The 12,744-nt window shown below is 36.1% G+C and overlaps 1 protein-coding gene across 5 annotated transcripts in view; it reads left to right on the top strand.

Moving 5' to 3' along the window:
- The window catches only part of TMC1 (transmembrane channel like 1), a 374,801-nt gene that overhangs the window by 269,586 nt on the left and 92,471 nt on the right, over positions 1 to 12,744 (top strand). For all 5 annotated transcript variants that reach the window (XM_068553355.1, XM_068553357.1, XM_068553356.1 and 2 more), the window contains 2 exons: positions 5,030 to 5,077; positions 9,572 to 9,743. In XM_068553355.1, the coding sequence (XP_068409456.1) occupies positions 5,030 to 5,077; positions 9,572 to 9,743 (220 nt within the window). The remainder of the gene's footprint in view (positions 1 to 5,029; positions 5,078 to 9,571; positions 9,744 to 12,744) is intronic.

The following is a 12,744-nucleotide window of genomic DNA, read 5'->3' as shown; positions in this document are numbered from 1 at the left end:
ACCAGTGGTGTCAAGAAATATCTAATTGCAGTTTCTCACAAATACTCCTGTATATAATTTACCATTTGAAGGACTATGCTTCATCATTTCATGTTTGCTCTTGTGGCTCAGGGGTGGTAGAATTTGGAAACATACCAGCTACCCATTTCATTCAGCCTGTTTAATTTTAATTTCATGTACCATAAAAACAGAAGGAAAAAGTGCCACGCTATTCGGTGTGCATCCCCTTCCCCTCTTCTTATGTGTATAAGAAAAATTTATTTTCATTGTGAAAGGATAGAAGGGGAATCTTTATTTTGAGTGAATTTTCTATTTTTCTTTTTGTTAGTCTCTCTGGAACCTCGTAGTAAAACGTGTTTCTCCACAGACTTCATTCTCTTCCTGTATTCCTCAATGCAACTACAATATGTTATATTGTGTTTTTAATAAAGCAGGCATCAGCAGCTATTTATTCTCTGCTTCTTAAGGACCAAAGAACCTCAAAAATAAATATTATCTAAAAGGAAAAACATTAGAGAATGACAGCTACTATTTTTTTTTTTTTTTTGCCTGCCCTGTCTCCTTCTTTGGTGAGTCTTACCAAAAACAAAAATTATTATTCTTTTTTGTAATTTTATAACCACAGTGATTTAAAATAACTATTTAGTATCTCCAAAGTATCATAATGTTTGAAAATATGACCAGCCTTTTGGCATTTTTTATACAAGTTTCCATCAGAGTGTTCTTGAACATATGTGCCCCATGGTTTTTTTTAATGGTCTTAAGGAAGACCTTATGGTTTTAAGGTTTTTAATGGTATTAAGGAAAGGTGCTGGCACCTGCAGAAAGACTATCAGCCTAGGTCTGTCACATTAAACCTTTCCCCCAGATACCTTGTTTATATTTAAGTGTAATGATCTCATTCTGTTATTTCCACTCCTGAGGATTTTTTAAATGTCTTATAGTTTACAGGTTCATTAAGGTATTTGATTGATATAAGAGCTAAATAATTATTCTTTTTACTCATTGGCTTCCAAAATATCATGCTCAATTCCATCATTTGAAGGACTTGGGATTGTTATAAACAAATGTCATGAATATCTTCTTATCTGACCTAAAAGTAGCAAAACTAAAAGGAGCTGCTGATTTAAACTGAATCAGATTTTATGTCCTGGGTAGATATTTGAGAGGAAGAAGAATCACATTCCATCATTTTTGTTCACTTTCACAGAGAGTGGCTTGTGTTCCTTACTTAACACCCACCAATAATAGTGTTTTCATAAATGAATGGAAGCCCAGTGCTGTGCCATTCTCTACAGGGGAAATGATACTTCAATATGGTTTGGTGACTCCATCTATTCAAATTAAACTCCTGAACTTCAACTGTTCCTACCTAAGCTATTCTCCCTAGAGCCTCCTATCTCCTTTTCTTGAAACCCCACCCGCTGCTGCCCAGGCCAAAAACCTTGGGATTGTCCTTGATTCTTCTCTTCCTCCCATATTCCACATTATACCACATACTGATGACATGGGTTCTTCAGCTAAGATTTGGAAATGTGCTTGTTATGGCATAGATTAATATCTGTCTCAGGACAGTTTATTCTGAGGTGAAAGGTACCTCATTTATTTTTTATTTATTTTTTCTTAGGTAATACAATTCAAATTTAATTAATGAGCAGTTTCTACCGTTTCACAAGAGAACATGAAAGTGTGTGTATATGCACAGTTTTGATAATGGCAGTGCCTTTTTTAAAATATCAAAGTTAGTTTACTTCCCCTTATTGTATATAAATTTTCACATCATTTTTCATTTTTCCATTTTTTAAAAGGTTATACTCCATTTATAGTTATTATAAAATATTGGCTACATTCCCTGGAAATGTACCCCATTTTATATGCGAGGAGATGATGTTGACATTTCCTCACACACAAAGGAACCCTAAAAAGAAACACACTAGTACGTTGCTAATAAACATAATTAGTACATTGCTGGTATAACCCAAGTAAACTTGAGTTTAGGTATGAGTTATAAAGTCATTCTTTTGCATCAAATAGCGAGACTCCTTAAGGACGGTTGTTTCCTTCTACAGTTTACAAACTCCTACTCCAGAGCACTTTGCTCTGTAGACCCTTGTAAATGCACAATAAATGCTAATTGAATAAATGAATTTTCAGTTTCCAAAGTAATGACCTGGTGCTACAATAATCCCTTCAAAAACTAGAGGAACAGGCAATATCATTAAACTCTTCCTGCCACTGGGCCACTCTGATACTGAAGTACCATAAAATACTTTCAGTACTATAGATTGAGAAAGAAAGCCTGGAACAACATCCACTTTTCTGAACGATTCCAATGCCTCTGAAATGTGACATTTTGCTGTTGTTTCCTTTTACTGTTTTTAATTACTGTGTCTATTTGCATGAAATGAGGATCTGGGTTGCCTAGGAGTTCATCTGCTCCTTTTGCATATTCCTGTCTTAAATAAGCGTACTTCAGTGCAGTTTTGCTTGTTGCCTTCAACATTTAGACAGGAAACCACTCCCCCCGCTTCACTGTCCTCCCATCACTCCCCAGGAGAGAGGTTATTTTTAAAGTACATAATCAATAGGCTTTGGGAAGCATCCAGAACATGAGGGGGGTCATATGACTGGGAGCAAGCTACTAAGGACTGCTGAGAGAAGGGATGGCAATAGGCCGTGCCGAAAATTGTCTGAGAAGGGAAAGACAGTCTGTAACTCCCATTTAAGTGTTCTGAGTTATTCTTTTGCACAGGCTTTTGTCTGGGAGGGGCTTCTTAGCTTGGTTCTTCAGCATCGCTTTGAGTTGCAGGAGATGCAGATCAGCACTGACAGTTGCTTTTCAGACCAAATAGTGTTCCATTAAAATTAAGCTTGGTCTGAGGCTCTTGATGGAGTCTTCAGTTTCCTGGTCAGGGTGCTGCTGTTTAGTTCTTGATGCTGATGATGCCTTTGCTGAGGCTTTGAATCAATAATAAACCAATTATGATCACAGTAACTGTAAAAACAACTGTTCCATGGCCCCTGACTCAGCTGCCAGACAAAAGGAACGCTGTTGAATAAAGAAGGCACCTACTGAAAATGTGCAGATGATAATGCACAGATGAGTATCACTGTTGGAAGGTCACCTGAAGAGGAGTGAAGGGGCTATTTCTGCAATACTCTCCATTACATCACTCGGAAACCAAAGCTCTTTTTTCTTCTTTACTTGCAACCACAGGGCTATCTCCCCTTATGGATTTTTAGGTTTTATTTAATGGCCATTTATAACTATCCTTCCTGTGCCTGAAAAGATGACCTATGACTCCAGCCCTGCTTTTTCTCTCCCCTGGTTGTCAGAGGAAATTGATTTCTTGCTCATCTCCTTGGCTTGGGACATTTCATTCTGCTGCTTTTGTTTAATATATGATCCTTCCTAAAGATTTGCTTGTATTTCTGTTTGTTTAGTATTTTCCTCCATTTCATTATTTAACTTTATTTAATCATGTCTAGTGAGTTGATTATTACAAAGCATTATAGCATTTTATGTGAATTTTTGCTTTGGCTATGCATGGTGCAAAAGAGGCTGTGTGTCAGACTTTGCTATTTGTCCTCAGCTGTTTCTATATTATGCACGCTGATCAGACCTTGCTCTAAGGCTAATCTTATATCATTAAGATGTCTTCCTAAGTGAATTCTTCTTTGGCTGAAGAAACTTGGTGGCAGCATTAATTGCAAATAAAGACCATGGCCTATTGTTGAATGTAAAATATCTTCTGAGAAGTGTCTGCCTTCACTATTGCGAACTCTCAGTAGTGACATAAAGACCTTTGTCCTGTGCAGATCCACTTACAACCGGTGACAGAAGGCATATGTCCACTCCGAACAAAAGAACACTTATTTTCATATTCTATGGCTGATGTTGAGTGCATATCCTAAAAATTTTTACGCAGATGCTGTTTAAAGGCAAAAAGTGCTTTTACAATAATCTTCTTTGTGAATGGAATTTAAACTCTGAATGTGCTGCCTTTTCAATATGCCTGTCAAGTTCTGAATAATAAATTTTGACAGTGCTGAGCAGAAACAAAACCAGAGGTTGTTTCCTCTGTTCACAGCAACATCGTTTGTTATCTTTGCTTTTTTGGACTTATGCCCATCCACCTTAAATAAAAATATGTAAATTAATATTTTAAATGAGTTACTAGACTCATGGTTTAAAGAAATAGTCTACTGTAATTTTTACCATGGCAATTTGCAGATCTTTGTCTCTGGCTGACTCAACCTGTGATGAATGGACAGTAGTTGACAAGGGGAAAAAATCTGCCAATTAATATATTTTCCTATATTTTACTGTACCATTAAAATTTTATAAAACCTTTATATGCCTTTATAAAAATGGAGCAAATCTAAAAACAAGATGCTGAGGATGAGGTGAGGAATAGACAGAAGAAGTGTTCTTTGTCTTGGAAAGAACTGTAGAATCACCTGTCTCCACATAGTCAAGGTAAATCATATATGGGAAAATTTAAGCTGTCTGCATATAATACCTATAGAAATAATTGAAATAGGAAATATCAGGTTTTAAGCATTTTTGAAAGATTCTTTGACACTGGGTACCTGGTCATAATGAAATATTGTCTATTTTAATAACTTTATTATTTATAATAACCAAGTGCACAAACCGTGCATGTGGATATAGCTTTGCCAACAATTCCTTTTACCATAGAATGAAATGACCCAACACACCCTAAGTCTGCTTATTGCAGTACAGAATTTATTTTGGTTGAAGTTATTTTGAATTGAGTTGACAGGTTTATGATTGATATGTTTTGCAAATTGTTGAAGACGATGAAACAGAGAAGTCCTTGCACAGCACTGTATAAGATATTGTAGCTGTATATCTTTAATAAACAATGCTTATTTTGACAAGTTTATTGAAAAAATTTATTAACTGCACAAAAAACTTTACAATGAAAATAATAACAGTAAAAACCAGTTATTAACAATTGTACCATCATTTAAAGAATTGCTATATTTTTTCTTTCTTCGACAGTGCAAATCCAAGTGGAGGAAAAAGAAGATGATACTGAGGAAAGTTCAAGTAAGTGGGGATGGACATATCCCCACTTGGGATATGTTTCCTGTGGAATAGCAGCGAATTCAGGGGATTCATCCTCTTATCTTGTGGGAATATGCTGCCATATGCAAGCAGAGGAGCATGTGTGGATGACTTTCGATGGTCTCACAAAAGAGATCAACTCCATCAAACAGAATCTCTACTCGAGATTCCATTCAATTGGCACACACACATTCCACCCAATTTATAATTTACTCATGATTAAGTAGATGGTAGTTCAGAAGAAATTTGCTTTTTTATTTCTTTACTATTTTCCCCCGTGAAAATCTTTGTCCTAAAAGCTTTTCTCTAAGGCTGAATCTATTACAATATAACAGATTGACCTTTTTGACTGAACTGATCAGGTGGTTCAATAAAAATGAAAAAAACCTGTTCTTTTGTACTGAATTCATGGGTATTTTGTTGGAATTGCTCTGTTGTTTTTACTTTGAGTAGGTTCAGCTCAAGCGCTGTGACCCCTTTCCAGGCATGCAGACCCCTCATGGACTAGAACAGAGAAAGATCATTATATGAGCAAAAGTTTTGAGTTTACCAAAACTGAAAGAGCAGCATCTCAAGAAGAGTTCAATTAGAGAATACATCAACACTGTCAATTAAAAACCTGAGCCCAACATGACAGCCAGTGAATATTCATGATGACAGTTGTTTTCATTAATTTGGTCCATTTTACATGAAAACAGCCCAGAGTCTCACATAGATCCTAGGTGCTATGACTTGACTACTGTCGGGGAGGAAAAGTAATTTTTTCTCTACCCTCCTGAGTTCTTAGCTGATACCCCTATAATATAAGACAGTTTAACAAGAAAAAACCCAAAACAAACCAGAAGTTTATTAACACATACACCTCATGTATACATGGGAGATAGCCAGGAAAAATGAGTAACTGTGAGGTGGCTTAAAATTTAGATTTGAACACCATCTAAAGAGGGAAGAGGGAGGGGCATGTAGGTCTCTTGGGAGAGAATAAATAAGTTTTAGGAGAATAGATGGGAAGTAGGATAGTTTATGATAAAGTGTGTCTGCATGTGGTGTTGACCTATAGTCTCCTCTCGTGTGATAATAGTCAATCTTCCTTGGGGATGAAACTCCTGGGGAGGGGATATATGACAGTTGAGCTCCTTTTGGAGACTCTGTCTTTAAGCAGATAAGAGAAGTTCAGAGAAAGTCTCTTCCTGCATTTGCTGTTTTTCAAGTGCTACAGCTCAAAATAGTCGATACACCAAAGTGGCATATTTTGGGGTGGTGTATTCAGAATGCCTTTTTTTTTTTTTTTTTTTTAATGTTTATCACAAGGAACATTAGCTTTTTTTTTTTTTTTAATTTTATTTATTTATTTATTTATTTATTTATTTATTTATTTATTTATGGCTGCGTTGGGTCTTCGTTTCTGTGCGAGGGCTTTCTCTAGTTGCGGCAAGTAGGGGCCACTCTTCATCGCGGTGCGCGGGCCGCTCACTGTCGCGGCCTCTCTTGTTGCGGAGCACAGACTCCAGACGCGCAGGCTCAGCAATTGTGGCTCACTGGCCTAGTCGCTCCGTGGCATGTGGGATCTTCCCAGACCAGGGCTCGAACCCGTGTCCCCTGCATTGGCAGGCAGATTCTCAACCACTGCTCCCCCAGGGAAGCCCCAGAATGCCTTTTTTTTTTTTTTTTTTTTTAAATTTTTTAATTTATTATTTATTTATTTATTTTTTAATTTTTGGCTGTGTTGGGTCTTCGTTTCTGTGTGAGGGCTTTCTCCAGTTGCGGCGAGTGGGGGCCACTCTTCATCGCGGTGCGCGGGCGTCTCACTATCGCGGCCTCTCTTGTTGCGGAGCACAGGCTCCAGACGCTCAGGCTCAGTAGTTGTGGCTCACGGCCCCAGTTGCTCCGCGGCATGTGGGATCTTCCCAGACCAGGGCTCGAACCCGTGTCCCCTGCATTGGCAGGCAGATTCTCAACCACTGCGCCACCAGGGAAGCCCCCAGAATGCCTTTTTGACGTGGTATATTTTGCTACCCTTCAAAACTGAACCAAGCCCATTCCAAAAGGTAATGTATGGAAATCCACATTTAGTAGGCAACTGTAACACATTCCTTTTTTAAGAATTTGAATATTTGGAAACTAGTTAAAGCACTAAATATAGCCTTTTTTGTCCTAAGTGCTAAAATATAAATATAATAATACACTTTTCATCCATGGTCAAACTCTGCAAGCTTAATAGTTTAGCCTTAATATGAAATATACTAAAATGCAGGGTAGTAAGTGGCTGCTAGAGTTTTCGAGCTATTTGCGGGTGAAATTGTTTCTCAGTTCCTATGAGGCTCTGTTCTTTCTATAATTAGTGACTAAAATGAATAATAAAGGCTGGGTAAATTTTCAGAATGCCAGAGTGGGGTTCAAATAACATACAACATTTGCCACAGTATTTAACAAATGGAAATTCATTCTTGGTTTTGATGACAAAATATAGTTTTCCAAACCCGGTTAGAAAAGTTACTCTCCTGTTAGTCAAACTTTAGTAATAATGGTAATATTTAGATCTTAGATTTGAAATACCAATAAAAAAATTTTGATAAGTAATGTTAAAAAGATAACAAAAAAACAAAAAGATTTTAAAAGATAAAATAATGACAAACACATGTGTAAAAATGAAAACATTTAACTAATAAATGAGGAATCTGGTGAGGCATTTATAGCAGTTACCAGTAAAAGGAAAATTCAAACAACAGATATATTTATAGATCAGGAATATTGAAATGATTGTGCACATAAGGCATGACTGTTTTGGGGATTTTTTCTTTTCTTTTTCGGTGGTGGAAGGTTGTCTCTGCGTTGAACAGAGTTCACTTGCTTGTCTATAGACAAGAACTATTTTGCATTGCTATCTAGTTATCCATAACTTACAAAGTTACAAAATAGCTTCCATAGAATCAGAATCAGGTAACACAGAAGGGTATGGTGCGGACAATTCATAGTTTTCCATTAAAGCACAAATTTTTCCCTAAGTAGCTTCTATTTAAGAAGATAGTGATAATTATGAGTAATATTTGTTTTTTTGTAATAAACATCAGAAGTTGACTCTAAATATCAGAAGTTAAAAAACAAAAGTGAAAGTGAAGTAGGATGTATGTCATAAATGGTGAAGGAAGGAACTGAATTCTCCCTCTACTCTTTACCTGGAAGCTTCCGAAGAACTTATGGACATATGAGGCATTAATTGTTAGTTGATGAATAAAATAAAATAATGTCATTTCTCTCAGTTTTGTATTAAATTTACAAGTTATTTATATCTATTTCTAATCAAAAAGATAAAATGATCAAGCAAAGGTATTTACTATCAATTTCATTTAAGAAAGAGGAAGAAATATTTAGGCAAAAGAAGAAATATTTGAAGTCAAGAATGAGAATAATTTTACATAAAATAGGTAAGCAACAACGATTTACTGTGTAACACAGGGAACTGTATTCAATATCTTGTAAAAACCTGTAAAGGGAAATAATCTGAAAAATATATATATGTATGTATAATTGAATCACTTGCTGTATACCTGAAACTAACACAGTATTGTAAATCAACTATATTTCAATTTTTTTTAAAAAGTAAAAAAAAAAAAATGAGCATGATTTGAATTAGGAGGAATGTCAAGGCATACATTAATTTCTTCAAAATTATTCTGGTTTGTAGCATTTCCTTGTCATTCTTATTCTTTGTTCTGAGATAGAAGTAGTATTAGCACATAGTGGTTAAACATTCAACCCTTATGTGTTGAATTGGTAACCTACAAACTTGGTCTGAGAGATCATGGTGTGATATTAAACTCCAACTCATCTAGTTACCCAAGTAAATGAAGGCTGGAATTATAAGCATTATTAGAATTTGGGGATCAACACTGACATATGAGTAGATAAACCACAAGAAATGAGAATTTAGATAACTGTATTTATTTATTTTAAATTTATTTATTTATTTATTGGCTGTGTTGGGTCTTCGTTACGGGCTTTCTCTAGTTGCGGCGAGTGGGGGCTACTCTTCGCTGAGGTGCGCAGGCTTCTCGTTGCGGTGGCTACTCTTTGTTGCAGAGCATGGGCTCTAGGCATGTGGGCTTCAGTAGTTGTGGCATGCGGGCTCAGTTGTTGTGGCTCGTGGGCTCTAGAGCACAGGCTCAGTAGTTGTGGTGCAAGGGCTTAGTTGCTCTGTGGTATGTGGGGTCTTCCCAGACCAGGGCTCGAACCTGTGTCCCCTGCATTGATAGGCGGACTCTCAACCACTGCGCCACCAGGGAAGTCCCTAGATAAATGTAATTAAATGGCAGGCTATGAAATATATATGGCATGGTGCATCTTATCTTGATATGGAGAATTGCTGGATTATGGTCTCAGATGTGTGACAATGATAGTTAAAAAGTAAGAATACATTTGGTAGCGGGAGAGCACTTTTCTGATACTGCTCACTGAAGCATTAACTGCTGTGTTTAGGTGAAGAGGAAGAGGAGGAGGAAGACAAACTACCTCGAAGAGAGAGCATGAGACCAAAGAGGAAACGGACCAGAGATGTTATCAATGAAGATGACCCAGAACCTGAACCAGAGGATGAAGAAACGAGGAAGGCCAGAGAAAAAGAGAGAAGGAGGAGGCTGAGGAGAGGAGCGTAAGTTAGTTCTTATCTGAAATTGTTTCTTATTCAGAAGTGACTGATGCTGAAAGAAGACCACTCCCTTTAGGCACTCCCTGGCCTTAAAATTGGTAATTAAAACTACTTTCAGAAAAACAGGCTTAATCTGCCATTTTACTCCACTTAGTTAAATGTATTTTGATATTAAAATAGAATTTTAAAATGAATATATATTAAGAATGGACTTATGAGAAATTCCCTTATGACAGATCTAAATTGTCATAGGTCATTAACGTATTTAGTTAATTTAAATATTTTAAAGTTATCCCATTAGTTAAGTGCATCGTTACTGAAGTTAAGTGAAAAACTCCTAAACAATGAACCCAAATCACTTATCTTACAGAGCAGGGGTTGGCCAACTATGGTTAATTCCAACCCAAGGGCTAAGAATGGTTCTTACAGTTTTAATAAAACTGTAATTTAAAAAAAACCAAAGAGGAATATGGGACAGAGCTGTATATAGCTTCCAAAGTCTAAAATATTAACTATCTGTCCCTTTACAGAGGATTGAGATTGTCATTTCCTTTTTAATATAACCCTGTGTCTTTCAGTTCTACCAGGCCAACGTTTTCCTGAGTGCTGTCTTTGTGTAGAAAAATATATTAAATGCTGTTTAGGAAAAATTCAAGAAAATAATTTTCTGGTCTTTGCTTTCTGGAAAATTGCAGATGGCAGGCAGGCAGGAAAAGTGTGCATGTAAAACACATTTACTAATAGAAAACCTAGACCCCTTGGAAAGGATTTAAGAGAATAGCTCCTCTGCCACCCCAGGTGGGGCATGGGAATCACCATGAGGTGATGGGATCTCCTCTGAGACAGTCCTAGGACTTTAAATGGTGAGGAACTTTCCAAGATAGCCTCCCAAGATGACACATTGCAGTATTCAATAACAAGCTATTATTTTCCTCTTCATAAGTAACTGTCATTAAATACAACTATGTGAACATTTTGTCAGGTAGAGAAGCTTAGCATTAATAGATAATGGTTCCTTTTAAAATAAGAGTAACCCTACCCACTTCTTCATTATATTTTTGTTGATTTGAGTTTTTAAATCTCTCTCTTCCTCTCTTTCTCTTCTTCCTTTTTCTCCTTCTCCTCCCCAAGTTCCTCCTCTTTCTCCTCTTTGAATACTAAGACATCACCTGCTTTACGTTTTGACTCTGGCATTTTTTATGTCTATCGTCTTTTCAAGTATTTTTATGCTTTGTTCTTTTCAAAAACAAAACACCCTTTTAAGTTCCATGTCTTATTGTGATTGTTATTGCTATTATTATGTAGTAATATTTCCTACTAGCAAAGCTTATGCTTTCTGACGGTGGTATTTCATTGAGAAAACATCACCAATAGACATATGCATGATATAGGTTGTGTTCCTCTCCACTTGTGCCTCAGAGATGTCCTTTTTAAAACATGACTTGGGTGGGAATTCCTCTGCTCTCCTGGTCTGTTCAAGGCCCTCATGTCAGTGCTCAGCCTCTAGAAAATAGGACCATATGAATCAACTGGGTCTTGGCCCCTGTTACTTGGGGCAATCTTGTCCCTGTGAAAGTGTCTGTCCTTAGCTGATCCTACTCTCATGCTGATTCTGAGAAGCCAGAAGCACCCCTGGCTCCCTCCCTCCCCACTTCTCCACAGAGCCAAACTTGACTAAAATGAATTTTGTCTCCATAGGTTTTGCAAATTATATTATTACTGCCACAATTTGTACAACTATTCTAAATAGTGTCATAAATTATTTGTGATGATTGACAGTTCTTTTCTCTATTTCAGGATCCACTTTCTATTGTTCATTTTGAAGATAAGCACCTTTTTTTTTTTTTTTTTAAAGAAAATATATTAGCAAATATATTTTGAGAAAGATTAGAAGGCAAATCAGGGCACATTTATTTAGGTTAATTAATTCCTGATCTTCTTTTATTTAAATGTTCAATTGAAACACCTTAGGAAATTTCCCTTGCACTGACAAAACATTTGAAACCAACTAAATCCAAGGTTGTAATGTTAACTGTCTTTGGAGATGGTTAAAAAACACTGCCTCGTTTGGCATTTTGGAGTATTTCTAATAATATTACAGGCTTTTCTTGACCCAGTTTTAAGTGAATAAGTAATATGTTCATAGCACTGAGAAATTCAGCACGTATACCTCCTTTTTCCTAACAACTGTTGTTTAAATAAATCAAACCTAAGATAGAAAGCCATTGTTACACAGATTAGCCCTGAATTTTAGAAGATAAAGCATGTCAGTGCTATGCCCTTTTAATATGATTAGCACTTTCTTTGAGTGGTTCCTAGAAAAGCAGTTTCCCTGTAATACCGTGTTTTAATTATGCATTATTATATTTTAATTATGCAAAAAATGTAATATTTTAATTACCTGCATATTTGAAGGTAACTTAGCCGACAACAACTATACCTTGTAGCACAGCATGATCTTCCTGGAGCAATCAACAATTAACAACAAAGACTTTAAAAATATACCAGTCTAAGATCATTTAGTGTAGGAATAAATGTCTCTCCATAACATTGTAATCTTGGAAGACATTGTTATATTTTAGTATATTTGATGGTAATCCTGTCATCCAGAAAAACTCTGTACATAAACATTTATTCAATAAATATTTATCCAGCTCCACTTCTGTGGAAGATAATTTGCTAATTTCTTTGGAAGATATGGATATGAATATGCAATTGCCTGCATTCTCTAGAAATTCATAATATAGTAAGGGAGAGGCCACTTAGACACAAATTATTATGAAATAAGACAGTATAAATGTGCCAGAGAAGTACAAAGTGATTTAGAGTCTTAGAGAAAAGTATTCTCATAGGGATAATCAGAAAAGGGTATTGAAGACATTTCATATCATTTTTGAAGGAATCATAGAATTTGAATATGTTAAACATACAAAGTACTGGGTTTAAGATAGCAGGAAACTACATAATTAATGTTAGGAATGTAGAGAAATGTAGAGAAATAAGC

Source organism: Eschrichtius robustus, chromosome 10 (assembly GCF_028021215.1).
Source record: "Eschrichtius robustus isolate mEscRob2 chromosome 10, mEscRob2.pri, whole genome shotgun sequence".
Lineage (NCBI taxonomy): Eukaryota > Metazoa > Chordata > Mammalia > Artiodactyla > Eschrichtiidae > Eschrichtius > Eschrichtius robustus.
This window is presented reverse-complemented; position numbering and strand designations above follow the sequence as displayed.